At 37.0% G+C, this 20,145-nt stretch overlaps 1 protein-coding gene across 3 annotated transcripts in view; it reads right to left on the bottom strand.

Moving 5' to 3' along the window:
* The window catches only part of CDH17 (cadherin 17), a 124,360-nt gene that overhangs the window by 11,459 nt on the left and 92,756 nt on the right, over positions 1-20,145 (bottom strand). For all 3 annotated transcript variants that reach the window (XM_019719225.3, XM_074316429.2, XM_074316430.2), the window contains 3 exons: positions 19,296-19,535; positions 9,209-9,325; positions 8,959-9,072 (listed from right to left, as the gene is read on the bottom strand). In XM_019719225.3, coding sequence (XP_019574784.2) covers positions 8,959-9,072; positions 9,209-9,325; positions 19,296-19,535 — 471 coding nt within the window. The remainder of the gene's footprint in view (positions 1-8,958; positions 9,073-9,208; positions 9,326-19,295; positions 19,536-20,145) is intronic.

The following is a 20,145-nucleotide window of genomic DNA, read 5'->3' as shown; positions in this document are numbered from 1 at the left end:
AAAAAGAAATAAAAGGCATCCAAATTGGTAAGGAGGAAGTAAAATTGTCATTATATGCAGATTACAAGATGCAATATAGAGAGAAACCTAAATCTACCCCCAAAACTATTAGAACTGATAAATGAATTTAGTAAAGTAGCAGGATACAAAATTAATATTCAGAAATCAGTTGTATTTGTATACACCAATAACAAACTATCAGAAGGAGCAATTAAGAAAACAGTCCCATTTACAATTGTTTCAGAAATTATAAAATACTTAGGAATAAATTTAATCAAAGAAGTAAAAGATCTGTACTCCGAAAATTAGAAGACACTGAAGAAAGAAATGAAAGAAGATACAAATAGATGGAAACACATACTATGCTCATGGCTAGGAAGAATTAACATTGTTAAAATGTCCATAATACCTAAGGCAATATACAGATTCAATGCAATTCCTATCAAGCTACCAAGGTCATTTTTCACAGAAATAGAAAATATAATCCTAAAATTTATATGGAACAATAAAAGACCCCAGACAGCCTCAGCAATCTTGAGAAATAAGTACAAAGTGGGAGGTATCATGATACCTGACATCAAATCATACTACAAGGCTATAGTAATCAAAACACCATGGCACTGGCATAAAAACAGACACATAGATCAATGGAACAGAATAGAGAGCCCAGAAATAAATCCGTACCTATATGGTCATTCAATCTATGACAATGGAAACGAAAATTTACGTTGGGGTAAAGACAGTCTATTCAATAAGTGGTGCTGGGAAATCTGGACAGACACATGCAAAAAAATGAAGTTGGACCACCTCCTTATGCCCTATACAAGAATAAATTCAAAGTGGATTAAAGACATAAATGTAAGATCTGAAACCATAAAACTCCTTGAAGAAAATATAGAAAGTAAATTTGCAGACATTACCCTTAGCAATATATTAACTGATATATCCTCTCTGGCAAGGAAAGTAAGAGAAAAAATATATACATATGGGATTACATCAAACTAAAAAGTTTTTTTCACAGCAAAAGAAACCATCAATAAAAGAAAAAGGCATCCTACTGAATGGGAGAAGATATTTGTCAATGATACATCTGATAAAGACTTAATATCTAAAATTTATAAAAAACTCATTCAACTCAACACCAAACAAACAACCCAATTAAAAAATGGGCAGAGGACATGAAGAGATACTTTTCTAAAGAGGACATAAAAGTGGCCAACAGACATATGAAAAAATGTTCAACCTTGCTAATCATTAGAGAAATTCAAATAAAAACCACAATGAGATATTACCTCACTCTGGTCAGAATGGCTATCATCAATAAAGCAACAAACAACAAGTGCTGGCAAGGATATGACAAAATGGGAACCCTCATGCACTGTTGGTGGGATTGCAGATTGGTGAAGCCACTATGGAAATCAGTATGGAGATATCTCAAAAAACTGGAAATGGAACTACCTTTGACCCAGCAATTCCACTCTTAGGTATATATCCAGAGAAATCCAAAATGCTAATTCAAAAAATTTATGCATCCCTATTCAATGTGGCAGTGCTATTCACAATAGCCAATCGTGGAAACAACCGAAATGCACCTCGGTAGATGACTGGATTAAGAAACTGGTACATTCATACAGTGGGGTATTACTCAGCCATAAAGAAAAATGAAATCTTACCATTTGCAATGACATGGATGGACCTCAAGAACATTATGCTAAGTGAAATAAGTCAGACAGAGTAAGACAAATACCATATCATTTCACTTATATGTGGAATCTAAAGAATAGAATAAATGAACAAACTTATCAGAAACTGTTTCAGAGATATAGAGAAAAACTGAGTGTTGCTAGATGGGAGAGTGGTGGGGATGAGGGAGAAGGTGAGGGGATTAGAAAGCACAAATTTGCAACCATGAGATTGCCACAGGGATATGAAAGACAGTTTAGGGAACATACTCAATAATGTTGTACAGATTTTGTATGGTATCTGACGGACCCTTGTCTTATTAGGGAGATCACTTCAGGGACGGTGTAGATGCCTGATCACTGCACTGTACACCTGAAGCTGAAGCTGAATAACAATGAATGCCAACTATAATTATATATATAGAGAGAGAGTCAATGGAATTGTAACAGCTACACGATGTCAGAGGGGTAGTAGATTGGGGGAGGTGGTTATCATTTTGTGAGGGGTTTAAAGGTCTAACTATTACATTGTTTTATACACCTGAAACTAATTTAAAAAGAAAAAAATTTAACCAAGGAGGTGAAATACATTCTCTGAACACTACAGAACATTGATGGAAGAAATTGAAGAAGACACAAATAAATGGAAAGATATACCATGTTCATAGATTGGAAATAATATCATTAAAATGTCCATACTACTCAAAACAATTTACAGACTCAATACAATCCTTATCAAAATATGAGGTGTGACCCAAAAAACGGTGAATGTTTAAATTTAATAAAATTTATTACAGTAAGATACATTGCCATTAATTCCCCTCAAAATACTTCCCTTCACTTCAAACACACTTATCTCATCATTATTGCCACTTTTTGAAGCAGTTCTGGAAGTCCTCTGTCATGAGTGTCTTTAGTTGCACTGTCGTGGCTGCCTCAGTGTTCTGAATTGATTCGAAACATTTACCTTTCATGGTCATTTTTGGAGAAAAGACACACTTTGGAGAAGAGCCAGAAGTTGCATGGTGCCAGATCACATGGTGAATAAGGTGGATGAGGACACACTGTAATGTTTTTATTTGACAAAAATTGCCGTACCAGAAGCAATGTGTGACATGGAGCATTGTCATCATGGAGGATGATACTGTTTGCCCATTTCTCAGGCTGTTTTCTATGCACATCATTTCTTAAAAGCTCTAGTAAGCCCTTATAATATTCAGAATTCACCACAGTGTTCCTGGGTACAAACTTCGTTCACACAATTTCATCAAGGTCAAAAACACAATTAACATCACCTTGATGTTAGCTCTTGATTGATGTGCTTTTTTCCCACAAGGAGAACTGGGTGATTTCCACTGAGAACTCTGTACCTCGTCCTCAGGATCATAACCATATGAGTAGACCCAAGCTTCATTTCCCATGATGACATATCTTAAAGCGCTGGAATCTGAAGCGGCATGATCACACAACTCCAACGAAATGGAAAAAAGTTGTGGCTTTTATTAGACAGTCAAAATGCATGGAATAAATTTCACACTCACTCGCCTCATGTTTAAATCTGTTGTTAAAATGATTTGAACAGAACCATAAAAGATGATCAGATCCTCAGAAATTTTCTTAATAGTCAATCACCTGTTTGATCAAATCATTTTGCTTACTCTTTCAACATTCTCTTGGGTTTTTTGATGTTGAAAGACGTCTCAATCTCTCCTCATCTTCAATCGATTCACAACCGTTATGAAATCACTCGAACCATTTGTAAACCATCTTCGTGGTTACTGCAGCATCACCATAAACTAATTTTAACATTTCGTGTGTTTCTTTAGCATTTTTTTGCAGTTTGAAGTAAAATTTCATGTTAATGCATTGTTCATGATCCATGATTTATGGCACACTTTAAAATACACCTTATCTCAACCATAGCTCACACCTGACTAATGGCACTGAAAAAGTTGAAACTTGTCACACACTGTTACTAAAGTTCGATGCTCTACTTCCCCTATTGAAGATCCCTCCTTTCCGTTGGATGGCACCTGGCAGCAGCATTCACCGTATTTTTTTTTCCAACCATACCTTGTACCTATGACATTTTCCACAGAAATAGCAAAATAATCCTAAAATTTGTATGGAACCACACAAAACCCCAAATAGCTAAAGCAATCTTGAGAAACGAAAACAAAGTTGGAGGTATCCTGCTCCCTGATTTCAAACTACACTGCAAAGCTCTATAGTAATCAAAACAGTATGATAATAGCACAAAAACAGGCATATAGGTCAATGGAACAGCATAGAGAGCCCAGAAATAAACCCATGCTTATGTGGCCAATTGATGTATGACAAAGGAGGCAAAAATATACAATGGAGAAAAGACAGTCTCTTCAATAAATGATGTTGGGAAAACTGGACAGCTACATGCAAAAAAAATGAAACTGGACCACCTTCTTACACCATTTACAAAATTAAGTTAAAAATGGATAAAGAGTTAAATGTAACACCAGGAACTATAAAACTCCTGGAAGAAAACATAGGCAATAAATGTTTTGACATCAGGCTAATAAATATTTTTTGGATAGTCTCCCCAGGCAAAGACAAAACAAAAAAGTGGGACTACATCAAATTAAAAAGCTTTTGTACAGCAAAGAAAACCATTAACAAAATGAAAAGGGAGAAGATATTTACAAATGATATATCTAATAAGGGATTAATATCTAAAATGTATAAAGAAATCATACAACTCAACAACAAAAACACCTCAATTAAAAAATGGACAGAGGACATGAATAGACATTTTTCCAAAAAAGAAATAGAGATGAACAACAGACAAATAAAAAAATACTCAACATCACTAGTCATCAGGGAAATGAATATCAAAATCACAATGAGATATTACTTCACATTTATCAAACAGACTACTATCAAATAGCATATGTTGGACAGGATGTGGAGAACAGGGAACCCTTATACACTGTTGGTGGGATTGTAAATTGGTGTAGCCACTATAAAAAAACAGTATGGAGCTTCCTCAAAAAACTGAAAATAGAACTACCATATGACCCAGCATTTCCATTTCTGGCTTTCTATCCAAAGAAAACAAACCAAAAGCAACAAAAGAACAAGACAAACAAATGAGAAACAGAAACTCATAGACACAGACAATGGTTTGGTGGTTGCCAGAGGGTAAGGGGGGTGGGGGGTGGGGGGTGGGAGATGAGGGTAAGGGGGATCGAATATATGGTGATGGAAGGAGAACTGACTCTGGGTGATGAACACACAATGGAATTTATAGATGATGTAATACAGAATTGTACACCTGAAATCTATGTAATTTTACTAACAATTGTCACCCCAATAAATTTAATAAAAAAAAAAAAAGAAAACAAAAACACTAATTCAAAAAGATTTATGTACCCCTATGTTCATTGAAACATTATTCAGAACAGCCAAGATATGACAGCAACCTAGGCATCCATTGATAAATGAATGGGTAAAGAAGATTATATATATATATATATATATATATATATATATATATATATATATATATATATATATATATATATAAAATAGAATATATATATAATTAATAAAACAATAAAATCTTTCCATTTGTGACAACATAGATGAACTAGAGGGTATTATGCTAAATGAAATAAGTCAGGCAGAGAAGGGCAATACTATATGATTTCACTTATATGTTGACTCTAAAAAACAAAAAATGAACAAATAAAACAGAAACAGACTCATAGATAAAGAGAAAAAAACTGATGGCTGCCAAAGGGTAGCGGAATCAGTGGATGGGCAAAAATGTTGAGTAAGAATAAGAGGTAAAAACTTCTAGTTATAAAATAAATAAATCACAGGGATATAATGTACAGCACATGGAACATAGTCAATAGTATCATAATAAATTTGCATGGTGACAGATGGTTACTAGATTTATCATAGTGATCACTTTGTAAGATATATAAATGTTGAATAACTATATTGTATACCTGCAACTCACATAAGTTAAGCCCCTCTAACATTCCTTGTAATACTGATTTGTTGGTGATGAACTCCTTTAGCTTTTTCTTATCTGGGAAGCTCTTTATCTGTCCTTCAATTTTAAATGATACCCTTGCTGGGTAAACTACCCTTGGTTGTAGATCCTTGCTTTTCATCACGTTAAATATTTCTTGCCAATCACTTCTGGTCTGCAAAGATTCTGTTGAGACATCAGCTGACAATCCTATGGGAGCTCCCATATAAGTTACTGTCTGCCTGTCTCTTGCTGCTTTTAGGATTCTCTCTTTGTCTTTAATCTTTGCCGTTTTAATTATAATGTGTCTTGGAGTGGGCCTGTTTGGATTCATCTTGCTTGGGACTCTCTGTGCTTCCTGGACTTATATGTCTATTTCTTTCACCAGGTTAGGGAAGTTTTCAGTCATTATTTCTTCAGATAGTTCTCAATCCCTTGCTTTTTCTCTTCTCTTCTGGTATCGCTATGATGCAAATATTGTTACACTTGATGTTGTTCCAGAGATTTCTTAAACTATCCTCATTTTTCTTGTTGTTGTTGTTGTCCTGAAAGGGTGTTTTCTGCTACTTTGTCTTCCTAATCACTGATTCAATCCTCTGCTTCTTCTAGTCTGCTGGTGATTCCTTCTAGTGATTCATTTCCGTTATTGTAGTCTTCATTTCTGACTGGTTCTTTTTTATAGTTTTTGTGTCATTTTTTAATGCTTGCAATTTCTTTGTTGAAATCCTCACTAAGTTCCTTAATCATTCTGATAACAATTGTTTTGAACTCTGTATCTGGTAGATTGCTTGCCTCCAGGTTATTTAGTTCTTTTTCTGGAGTTTTCTCCTATTTTTTCATTTGGGACACATTTTTTTTTGCTTCCTCATTTTGGCTGCCTCTCTGTGTTTGTTTTTAGATATTAAGTAGATGTGATATATATCCCAGTCTTGGCCAGGTGGTCTTATGTAGTAGGTGCCTTGTGGGGCCCTGGCACAGTCTCCCTGATCACCTCTCAATGTTCCAGGTGTGTACCTTGTGTGGATAGTGTGTGCCCTCCTGTTATAGTTGAGCCTTGATTGTTATTTACACATCAGTGGGTGAGATTGATTGTCAACCTGATTGGCTGTGGGGTTTGGCCACATCCACAGCTTATGAGCTATTGTATAGGGGGCTTGCCACTAAACAGGATTCACCCCAGCAGCCTCTGGTTCCTATTGAGACCACCTTTTGTGTGTGCCACTATTCGGCCTAATTGGGTGGTAATCTGCTATGGTCTGAGGCCAACCTCCAAGTATATTGGTTCTGGGGCCTTTTGGGAGGGGCTCCAGTGCAGGCCCAGGTCAGCCACTGCCTGTGACCAGTCAGGGACTACCTGGTAGGAGATACAAAGTGATCCACAGTTGTTTGCTGCCTGTGCTAAACCTGGAGGTATGTGGAAGAGGCCACACAGCGAACCAAGTACAGGTGCCACGAGTACTGGGCCTGGGGTAGCTCCGCAAAATGCCAAAACACCCTGAGCCCTGCTGCCACCTGCTGGCTCCCTTAAGGTTCAGCTGCTGATAAAGACTCATGCGGTATGCAAGTTGTGTAAGACAGGGTCTCATGGAGTCATGAGAATGGGAAGAGTTGTAGTCACCAAGTTAATGTAGACACTGGTTTGGTGCCAGTGGTGAGCCTGGAGCTACTCAGCAAAAGTCTCAGAGCACACTGAGGTCAGTGGTTGCCTGCCTGACACCTGGAGACTCTGATAGTTTTCCAAGAAAGAGTGTAAAGCAGGAAGGGCTGGCTGCTCACCAAGCAAGTTCCTCCAGTGTTGGGGCAGTTGGGTGGAGAGGGGACCCAGTGGAGCTTATCCAGATCAATTTAGATTTAGATTTTGCCATGGGCATCGGGAGGGAGGGCTCAACACCGGAAAGATGGTGCCCTCCTGCTGGCTGCATGGAAGGAGGACTCCACACAGAAAAAATGGTGACTGTCCTACAGCCTTTGCCCCAAAGCCACATATGTCAGTCTGCCCCCCATATGTCTCCCACATCCCCCAAATCACCATCCCTCCACCAGAGCCCAGGGTGAGTGCTTGCGAGTGAGTCTGTGTACAGTCCCTTTAAGAGGACACCTGATATTTCCACAGCCTTTCATTCCACCTGGAAGTTCGGAATCCCCACTGTTTTTCACAGCCAGGTGTTGTGGGGTCTCCTCTTCCAGCACTAGTACACTGGGCTGGGGAGTCTGGTGTGGGGTTGGGATCTCTCTCTCCTCTGGGGAGAACCTCTGCAACCAAGATAGCCCTCCTAATTCTCAACTGCCACCCAGAGGTTTGGGGTCAGCCCGTTTCATGTCTTTGCTCCTCCTACCAGTTTCGATATGGCTTCTTCCCTGTATCCTTAATTATAAAACTTCTGTTCAGCTAGACTTCAGATGGTTCTCCAGGTTGATTGTTCTATAATTTTTTTGTAATTTTAATGTATTCATAGAAGAAAGCAGGCACAGTGTTTATGTGCTCTGCCCTCTTGGATCTCTCCTCCCCAGCCCTTCTTTTAAAAGAGAAAGGATGTGAAACTGTAAACTTCTACACTCACTGCATGTAAACTGATGAAGTATCTATTTCTAATACTTAACTTGTGGTGAGTACAACAGTTGAAAAAGTAATTGCTATAGTAGGCACTGAGCTGTTCACAAAAATGTAGACAGCTAGAATGGGGACTCTGATATCTAGCCAGTCCAGGAGCCAAGGCAGAATGAGGCCTCAAATGCAGTGGAATTATTTGGGGGTAGTAAAGATTCATGGTCCACAGTCATGGAAATATGCAAACGGAAGTTCTGCAACATTTCAGGTATGTCAGTATCTCCACTGGAAGCCTAACTTCTACCTCTTCCGACAATGGTAGACTAGATCATAAGCTCTGTGAGTGTAAGTTCCTTTATGTCCTGCCCATCACTATATCCCCATACCAAGCAGAGTGACTGTCTAACACATAGTAAGGACTCCAGGTACTGTATTTCTTTGTCCATCAAGAATACTTGGCAATTAGGCATAAAATATAACAATTTATGCTTTAAAGCCTCTTATGTTATATTTCTCAAACTAACCAACAAGGCAAGAATAGGTAGAGGGTGGTACTAAAGCAATGTCTTCCAAGCAAGTTATCTGTATTCTTGACTATTGTCTAGGTTGACATTTGAACAGCCACCAGAATAGCCCATGAAGCAGATCCTCAGGTGAGCTCATGTTTCTGAGCACCAGGACATAAATCCTAGAATCTGAGATATACTCACCAATGACCAAAAAGGTAGTGAGGAGTATGCCAACTGCCATGCCCACAGTGGGCATCCCAGGCTGGTGATCTGTTGGCTGGAAACAGCTTCCTTCCACACATGTGCAGAAAGTAACTGGGAAGCAGAACAGTATTTGGTATTATAAATTTTTAAGAGAACAATTGCAGAATCCCACATCAAATACCAGAATTCTTTCAAACTACCCATGTTAACAGACATTATCCCAAGTTCCCTGTAACAAAATACGTACCTGGTAAAGAAACAGTCCCTTCTAAGGGTGGTCGACCACCATCATTGATGAGGATTGGGATGTTATAAACTCTCTCCTCAAAACCTGTGTGCTTGGTGGAGAGTTTTGCATGAGTTCCTGTCAAAAAAAGGGTAAAATGAATGATGTGGAAGACAACTTCAGACCCCTGGATTGGCAGAAATAAAGCTCATTTTTGTATCATATACTAAGGTTGACTGGGATATGGTTAGATATAAGTATGAGTTAAACTACCTAAAGTATCAGCATTCCACATTACCTTTCATAATGTGAAAAGGGGCTAAAACATTCTTTAAGACCTCAATTCATGATTTTTCTGTAGAAATGAATACTAAATACAGTTGGTTATCATTATTTCTAGTAGTTACGTTCTACAAAGTAGCCATGAACACTGAATTAGGAAGAAAAAATATTTGAAGAAATAATTGCTAATTTTCCCTCAAATTTAATGAAAACTAAATCTTCAATCCAAGAAGATCAGCAAATCTCAGGGAAAAGAAAAAGGAACAAAACTATGACAGAGACATAAAAATCAAATTGTTTAAACTAATAATAAAGAGAAAATCTTAAAATCATCTAGAGAAAAAAACACACTGCATTCAAGGGAACAAAGAAGAAGCAACACAGTATAGACATATTGGAGAAATATCTTTAAAGCTCTGAAAAATAAAAAAGCCTTTGTAAATTGAAAAATATTCCAGATTACATCATAAAAATGGTGTCATAAGGTGAGCCTCTTGAAATCTTGGCAACTAGGCATAAAATATAACAACTTATGCTTTACAACAAATTGAACAACTATAATCCCACAAAGGACTCCCTGTGGGCAGACAGGCAAGACTAAGAGATGCATAATTGGAATCATCTAAAGGTGGGCAAATTGGGTAAGTGGGGAAGGAGGGGAGGAGGAAGTGCGGAGACACAGGCCGCAGAGCGCAGATGGAGTTCGGAGCTCTAAGCTCCCTGTATTACGGAGCTATTGCAGTCATGGGAGAGGGAAGAATTCTGACCGCTAGTGCTCTGTTTATGGCCCATAGTCCTGCCTGAGGGATCAACATATAACACTGCTGAATCCAATGCTCACAGCAGAAACCTAGGAACAAAAACTGAGGGAAGAAGGGTGAAAATGGTGGTTTAAGCCCTCACTACCAAGCAGAGGATGGAAGGCATAGGCGTGGAGCCTAGCCAACCCCTGCCTACCCTCCCAGAGCTTGCCCCACCCCCATACTTCCAGTGCTAGAAGAGGAACCATACCAGTGTCAGATCAAAAGAACAGAATAATTGCAGTTCTGAGAATGTGGCCCACAGCCATGGACTTGCAGCCCAACTACTGGTACTTCTGGTGAAAGGGAGGGAGTCCTGGGTGCAGGATGGGCTGTGCTGGGGGTCACAGCCATTGCTCATAGTCACAACTCACAACCCACTCCGCTCCTGTCCCCACATATCTGGACAGATCCCTACAGGAGTAAACAGAGCTGCTGAAACACACAGGCCCTGAAACTGGTACAGGAAGAGCTTTGGCTCCTCAGAAGCTCTCCACATCCCCCCATGGAGGCAGTGCTTGTGACCCAGGTGACCTGTTCACAGAGGAGAAGCCCACCTTCCAGGGAATCCCCCATTGTGTGAGAAGCTGGAATAGTGCAGAGAAAATATTATATTACAGTGTGAGAGAGAATAAAAGGCTGCAGTCGGAGAGAAAATAAAACATTCAATCAACACCTACTTGAAAACAAAAGAAAGACCTCTTTCTGTCTACCTGTTGCAGAACCCATTCCTGTAGATGTCTAGGAAGAGAAATAATAATTCATTGTCATGAATAACCAAGGTAACAAAACAGATCAGAAAGAAAATGAAAAGTCTCCAGAAAATGAAATTAAAGATGTGAAAATATGTGACTTAAATGACACAGAATTCAAGATTGCTGTTCTTAAAAAGCTCAATGAGATGAAAGAAAACACAAACAGGCAGTGTAATGAACTCAGAAACACAATAAAAGAACAAAATGAACATTTTACCAAAGAGATTGAAATTTTATAAAAGAACCAAATAGAATTTCTGGAGATTAAGAACTCAATAAAAGAAATGAAGAACGAAATAGCCAACTTAGGTAATAGAATTGACCAGATAGAGGAAAGAATCAGTGACATTGAAGATAGAAATCTGGAAATGACACAGTTCGAAGAAGAGAGAGATTTGAGAGTTAAAAGAAATGAAAGAACTCTACAAAAACTTTCTGACTCCTACAGAAAGAGCACTATAAGAATAATGGGCATACCAGAAGGAGAAGAAAGGGAGAAGGGAACAGAGAGTGTATTCAAACAAATAGTCAACGAGAACTTCCCAAACTTGTGGAAAGAACTGGATCTTCAAATCCAAGAAGCAAATAGAACACCTAATTACCTCAATCCCAACAAGCCTTCTCAAAGACACCTTGTATTGAAGCTGTCAAAAATTAACGACAAAGAAAGAATCCTCAAGGCATCCAGGGAAAAGAAACCAGTAACCTACAAAAGAAAGCCCATTAGATTATCATCAGATTTTTCAGCAGAAACTCTACAAGCCAGGAGGGAGTGGAACCAAATATTCAAACTATTGAAAGAGAGAAATTATGAGCCAAGAATAATATGTCCAGCAAAGATATCCTTTAGATATGAAGGAGGAAAAAAGACCGTTCCAGACATACAGAAGCTGAGGTAATTTTCTAACACATGACCTTCACTACAAGAAATACTGAAGGAGGCTATTGAACCTGACACAAAAAAGCAAAAGTATGCAAAACCACGAGTAGTATTACGAAAGACAGACGCAGGAAATGGTAACTCCTACACCAAATAGGACACGATACACTTAAACATAACGTACAGGGTAAAGAATGGGAAAAAAACCACTTAAACAAAGAGGAAAAAGACAACTTGCTACTGCAGCGCAGAAATCAAGTCACAGGATAAATACAGATAATTTGTGACAACAAAAACATAAAAGGGGAAGAGTAAAGGCCTGAACCATAACATGGGAATGGAGAAAGTAAGCGTGCTGAAGAAAATGGAATACTCTAAATATCAAATTTTCTTTTACATTAACTTTGGTAACCACTCCAAAAAAAAAAAAAAAAAAAAAAATCCAGAACTGAAACATATAACATAAAAAAATAAGAAACAGAGGGAAAAATCATAGAATACCACTACACTGAAATAATAGACAGCAACAAAAAGGCAAAGAAACAACGGAGACACTGTCCTACCTGAACACCAGATAGGACGTAGGATAGGATAGAATGATAGGAAATTCTCATATATCAATAATCACCCTAAATGTAATGGACTGAACTCACCAATAAAAAGGCACAGAGTAGCAGATTGGATCAAAAAATTAAATCCAACTATATACTGCCTCCAAGAGACACATCTCAGACACCACAACAAATACAGAATCAAAGTGAAAGGGTGGAAGCTGACAGTCCAAGCAAATGATATTCAGAGAAAAGCAGGCGTAGCCATACTGATATAAAATGAAACAGACTTCAGGATAAAAAAAGGTAACAAGAGACAAAGATGGACATTTCATAATGATAAAGGGAACTATACAAGAAGACATAACAGTCATCGATATTTATGTCCCCAATCAGGGAGCACAGAAATATACAGAGCAAATACAACAGAACTAAAGGGAGAAATTGACCAAGACACAATTATAGTAGGGGACCTAAATACGTCATTGACAGTTATGGATAGATCATCCAAACAGAAAATAAATAAAGAAATATCAGCCCTAAATGACACACTAGATGAAACGGACATAACTGACATTTATAGAGCACTTCATCTTAGAACATCAGACTGTACATTGGGACATAAAACTAACCTCAGCAAATTTAAGAAGATTGAAAGCATAGTCTCTGATCACAAGGCTCTGAAATTGGATATTGGATATCAACTGCAAAAAGGAAGCAGGAAAAACCACAAATATGTGAAGGTTAAATGATGACTGGACAAAGAAGATTAAACAATGACTTTTAAAGAATGACTGGACAAAGGAGAAATAAGCAGAGAAATCAAAAGATACATAGAAACAAATAACAATGAAAACATATTTACCAAAATTTTGGGGATGCAGCAAAAGCAGTTTTAAGAGAAAAATTTGTATCATTACAGGCCTATCGCAAGGTACAAGAAAAATCCCAGTAAACAACCTCACTTTACACCTTAAAGAACTAGAAAAGGAAGAACAAATAAAACCCAAAGTCAGCAGAAAGAATAATAAAAATCAGAGCAGAACTAAATTAAATAGAAAACAAAAAGACAATAGGAAAAAATTAATGCAACAATGAGCTCATTCTTTGAAAGATTAACAAAATTGACAAACCCTTGGCTACACTCACCAGGCTAAAAAGAGAAAAGACACAAATAAACAAAATCAGATATGAAACAGGGGAAGTGACCACAGAAAGATGCCTCAGAAATACAAAGGATCATCCACGAATACCATGGAGGACTATATGCCACCAAATTCAATAACCTAGAAGAAATGGCCAAGTTCTTAGAAACATATAACCTTCCTAGTCTGAATCACGAAGAATTGGAAGATCTAAATAGAATGTTTACCAGCAAGGGAATTGAGTCAGTCATCCAAAACCTTCCCAAAAGCAAAAGTCCAGGACCAGATGGCTTCACTAGTGAATTTTACTAAATCTTCAAAGAGGATCTTTCCTACTCAAACTCTTCCAAAAAACTAAAGAAGAGACAATACTTCCTAATTCATTTTATGAGGCTAACGTTACCCTCATACCAAAACCTGGTAAAGGTAACACATAAAAAGAAAATTACAGATCAATATCTCTGATGAATACAGATGCAAAATTCCTAAATAAATTTAATGGAACAATGCATTAAAAAGATTATACATCATGACCAAGTGGGGTTCATACCAGGGGCACAAGGATGTTTCAACATATGCAAACCAATCAATGTGATACATCATATAAACAAAATAAAGGACAAAAATCATATGATTATATCAATTGATGCAGAAAAAGCATTTGACAAGATACAACATCCATTTATGATTAAAACACTTAATAAAATGTGTAAAGAAGGAAAACACCTTAACATAATAAAGGCCCCTCAGCTAATATCATAATTAATGGTGAAAAACTGAAGTCCTTTGCTCTACATTCAGGAACACAACAGGGCTGTCCCCTATCACCTCTGCTTTTCAATATAGTGTTGGAAGTCCTTGCCAGAGCAATCAAGCAAGAGAAAGAAATAAAAGGTACAGAAATTGGAAATGAAGAAGTTAAATCATCACTTTTTGCAGATGACATGATTCTATATATAGAAAACCCTAAACACTAAACCAAAACGTTATTAGAAACAGTAAACAAATATAGTAAAGTTACCAGCTACAAAATCAATGTACAAAAGTCCATTGCTTTCCTGTATACTAACAATAAAATCTCAGAAAAAGAAAAAAAAGAAAAAGAAAACAATTCCTTTTACAATTGCAACAAAAAGAATAAAATACCTAGGAATAAACTTAACCAAGGATGTGAAAGACTTATATACTGAAAGCTATAAGACATTTTTAAAACAATTTGAAGAAGACACATAGAAATGGAAAGACATTCCATGCTCATGGATTGAAAGAATCAATATAGTTAAAATGGCCATAGTCCCCAAAGCAATATACAGATTTAATGCAATCCCCATCAAAATCCCAATGGCATTTTTTAAAGGAATAGAGCAAAAAATTATCAGATTGTATGGAACCCCCAAAAAAACGGAATAGCCAAAGGAATCCTAAGAAAACAGAACAATGCTGGAGGTATCACACTCCCTGACTTCAGCTTGTACTACAGGGTAACAATAATCAAAACAGTATGATAGTGGCAGAAAAACAGACATACAGATCAGTAGAATAGAACTGAGAACTCAGAAATAAACTCACTTAAATATGGACAGATAATTTTTGACAAAGAAGCCAAAAATATACGGTGGAGAAAAAATAACCTCTTCAATAAATGGTGCTGGGAGAATTGATAAGCCACACGCAGAAGAATGAAACTAGACTGCCATCTGTCACCATGTACTAAAATTAATTCAAAATGGATCAAAGACCTAAACATAAGACCTGAAACAATAAACTGCATAGAAGAAAATATAGGTACTAAAGTTATGAACCTTGGGTTCAAAGAGCATTTTATGAATTTGACTCCAAAGGCAAGGGAAGTAAAAGCTGACATAAATGAATGGGACTATATTAAACTAAAAAGCTTCTGCACAGCAAAAGAAACCATCGACAAAATGAAGAGACAACCAACCCAATGGGAGAAGATCATTACAAACAATGCCTCCAATACGGGGCTAATATCCAAAATGTATAAGGAACTCATATAACTCAACAACAACAAAAAACAAGCAATCCAACTTAAAAATGGGCAGAGGACCTGAATAGACATTTCTCCAAAGACGACATACAAGTGGCCAATAGACATATGAAAAAATGTTCAACATCACTAATCATCAGAGAAATGCAAATAAAAACCACAATGAGATATCACCTCACCCCAGTCAGAATGGCTATCATCAGCAAGACAAATAGTAACAAGTGTTGGAGAGGCTGTGGAGAAAAAGGAACCCTCATACACTGTTGGTGGGAATGCAGGTTGGTGCAGCTGCTATGGAAGACAGTATGGAAGTTCCTCAAAAAATTAAGAATAGAATTATCATATGACACAGCAATTCCTCTCCTGGGTATCTACCCAAAAATTCTGAAAACATTTATCCGTAAAGGTATATGTGCTCCAATGTTCATTGCAGCTTTATTTACGGTGGCCAAGACATGGAAACAACCAAAGTGTGCTTGGATAGATGAATGGATAAAGAAGTTGTGGTATATATACACAATGGAATACTATTCTGCCATAAGAAAAGATGAAATAGTACCATTTGCGACAACATGGATGGATCTTGAGATTCTTATGCTGAGCAAAATAAATCAGACAGAAAAAGTCGAGAACCATATGATTTCACTGATATGTGGTAAATAAAACTGAAAACAACAAAAGAACAAGACAAGCAAATGAAGAAACAAAAACTCATAGACATAGACAATAGTTTAGTGGTTGCCAGAGGGTAACGGGGGCGGGGGGTGGGGGGGTGGGAGATGAGGGTAAGGGGGATCGAATATATGGTGATGGAAGGAGAACTGACTCTGGGTGATGAACACACAATGGGATATATAGATGATGTAATACAGAATTGTACACCTGAAATCTATGTAATTTTACTAACAATTGTCACCCCAATAAATTTAATAAAATAAAAAAAAGAAAAGAAAAATATAGACTAAGATGCCTTATGAATACATATGGAAAAAAATTCTTAAACTTTTATCAAATTAATTACAATATAAAAAAAAATGCTAACATTTCACAATCAAGCAGGCTTTATTCCAGGAACAGAAGACTGGTTTCAGATCCAAAAGCTGATTGATATTAATATAATTCACCAATTAACAAACAAAATAACCCCCGAAAAACCCAAAACCAAATCAACCATGTAATCATCTCAATAGATGCAGAGAAAACTCTTGAAAATTTTAGTACCCAGTCCTAATTTTACAAAGGAAACAAATCTCTCAGCAAGTTAGGAATAGAAGATAAAGTCTCAACCTGATATAGGGTATCTACAAAATCCTACAGCTGACTTTATTCTTTATAGTGAAAGATGAATGCTTTCTCCCTAAGATCAGGAACAAGTCAAGTTATTTCTGCTCTCACTACCTTTATCAACACTGTACTGAAGGGTTTAGCCAGTAACAAAGCAAGATAAAAAAAAATTAAAAGGCATTCAGATTGGAAAGGAAATAAAATTGTTATTATTCACGGACAACATGATTGTCTATAGACAATTTATGGAATCTGAAAAAAAGAGAACTGATAATGAGGTCATCAATGTTATAGGATACAAGATCAATACACAAAAACCATCAATTATATTCATATATCCTAAACTAAAAATTTTGAAATACCATTTCAAAAATATGAAATGCTTAGGGGAAATATTGCAAGAATTATACACTTAAAATTAAAACACATTGCTCAGAGAAATTAAGGAAGACTTAAACATTCATCACGTTCATGGGTTAGAAGATTCAGTTTTGTTAAGATGTCAGTTCTCTCCCAAGCTCAAGTATAGATTCACACAATCTCAACCACTAACTCCACAGACCTTTTTTTTTTTTTTTTTTTTGGTAAGAATGGATAATCTAAATTCTAAAATGTATATAGAAATGTAAAAGACCTACAATAGATCAAATGATCTTAAAAAAGAACAAAGAACAAAGTTGGAATAAATTATACTACCTGCTTTCAAGTCTTATTATAGCTACAGTAATCAAAACAATGTATTATTGGTATAAAGATAGGCAAAGAGATCAATGAAACAGAAACAAAAATCCAGAATTGGATCCATATATATGTGGTCACTTGATTTTTGACAAACCCGCCAAGACAATTCAGTGTGAAAAGGATATTTTCAATAAGTAATTAGAATACTTAGATAGCCATATTAAAAACAATGAACCCTGACCTTTATCACACACCATATACAAAAATTAACGAGAAATGTATCATAGAACTAAATGTAAAAGGTAAAACTTTAAAACCCTTGGGGGAAAACAATTGGAAAATTTTAGTGACCTTGAGTTTGGCAAAAATTTCTTAAACATCACACAAAAAAAGTCAAAAGTTATACAAGAAAAAATAAGTAAGTCAGATATCATCAACAATTTAAAATTTGCTCTTCAAAAGAAACTGTTACAAAATGAAAATGCAAGCCACAGCCTGGAAGAAAATATTTATAAACATGTGTCTGACAGAGAACTTGTATCTAGACTAGACAAAGAATGCTTATGACTCAACAGTAGAAGCCAAACAGCAATTTTTTTTAAACGGGTACAATATTTGACCAAACATTTCACCAGTGAAGATGTATGAATGGCAAATAAGCACATGAAAAGATGCTCAATACCATTAGTTATTAGGGAAATATAAATTAAAACTATAATGAAATAGAATGGCTAAAATTAAAAAGATTGAACACAGCAAGTATTGGGGAGGCTGTTGAGCAACTAAAACTCTCATACATTGGTGGTAATAAAAAATGTTACAAACTATTTGAAAAGCAATCTGACAAATTCTTAAAAAATTTAACCATACAACTACCATATGATCCAGCCATTTCACTTCTAGATACTTAACCAAGAAAATGAAAGCATATGCTCCAACAAAATATTTGTTCACAAATGTTCACAGGGCCTTATTTGTAGTAGCAAAAATTGTAAGCAACCTAAATGACAATAAACAAGTGATTGGATAACAAATTGTGATATAGTTAGCTATATAATGAAATGCTACTGCACAATAAAAAGAAGTGAAGTATTGATACATAAACAGCATAGATAAAACCCAAAATAAGTATGCTAAATGAAATTGGAGTACATATAATATTATTTTATTTTGATAAAATTCTTGAAAATGCAAACTATAGTAGACAGAAAGCTCGTAAGTGGTTACTTTGGGATGAGGGATGGGCAGAGTAGGCTGAAAACAGGGATTGCAACAGATTGTGCAAAACTTTTCGGGTGGTGGAAATATTCTTATCTTGATTGTGCTGATGGCTTCAATGGTGTATAAATATTTCAATTTTTATAAAAGTGTATGCTTTAATATGTGCTGTTTATTGTATGTCAATTATATTCCAATAAAGCTTCTTTTAAAAATAATTATGAAATCTGTTTCTCAGCTGCCATTGGAAATTTTGCAATTGCTGCTGATTGTACAACTATCCATCTACACTAAGTGGGGTGCTGTGTGTTAACAATCTTTACTCCCTCAAAACCTGGGGCTTTCTCCCCTCTGGAGAGCTTCCCTGTGCAAGTTTCAAAAGCATGAAATTTTTTCCTGGAGCATAGAAGAAAGCTCTGTGTTGAGTCCTGCAAGCACACCAAGATAAATAACAACTAATTTCACCATCCATCAGTTTTTCTTGATGTACTTTTGACAACTCACCATTGATTTTGGAAACTTCCCAGTCGTTTTGTAAGCTTTCACTGCCAAGGGAAAATGTAAAGTGTGGACCCCGAGATGACTGCTGATCATCATCAGTGGCCTCGAAAATGAGACTTCCAGCTTCTCTGAGGGGATAGCAGAAGAGCAAACCTGTGTACTCCTTGACTAGCCGTGGGGGGTTGTCGTTCACATCCATAAGAGTCAGGTGAAAACTTGCTATGGAGCTCAAGGAGGATCCACCTAAGGAATTGAGTGATTGAAACATGGTATCAGCTCTTTCATTTCCTCTTAATAAGAAAGAATATTTTCTTTAAAAATAATTTACAATTCAAGCAACTGGGTATACTGAGATAGTAGAAAGATAATAAGCTTTTAGAATCAGCCTGGTTTCATTTCCTGGTTAAAAAGTCTTTTTCCCCCCCTTTCTTCTGCCTCCGCCCCCCCACTCCAGTTCAAGCCATTGTTTCTCAGTCTGGTTGTGTAGGACACAGCTCCCTGGCCAATGCTGGTATTATGAGCCTTGCGCTCCCCCAGGCTGAGGCAGTCGGTCACCAGTCATTGGTCGGCCACTCACACCAGCACACGGTAGCCCATAGCAGCAGCACACAGCAGCCCACGGCAGGCCATGATGGTTGCCAGCCACTCATGCTTGCCACCGGCTGCTCATGGTGGCACACGGTAACCCATGGCAGCACTCAGCAGCCCACAGCAGCTCATGCCAACCTCCAGCTGCTCTTGGCAGCCCAGCTCCAGGGAGAGCTGTTGTTCACAATCTTAGCTGTAGAGGGCACAGCTTACTGGCCCATGTGGGAATCGAACAGGCGAACTTGGCGTTAGGAGCACAGCACTC

This window comes from Rhinolophus sinicus, chromosome 6, assembly GCF_057876585.1.
Source record: "Rhinolophus sinicus isolate RSI-liver-muscle chromosome 6, RSI-T2T, whole genome shotgun sequence".
Lineage (NCBI taxonomy): Eukaryota > Metazoa > Chordata > Mammalia > Chiroptera > Rhinolophidae > Rhinolophus > Rhinolophus sinicus.
This window is presented reverse-complemented; position numbering and strand designations above follow the sequence as displayed.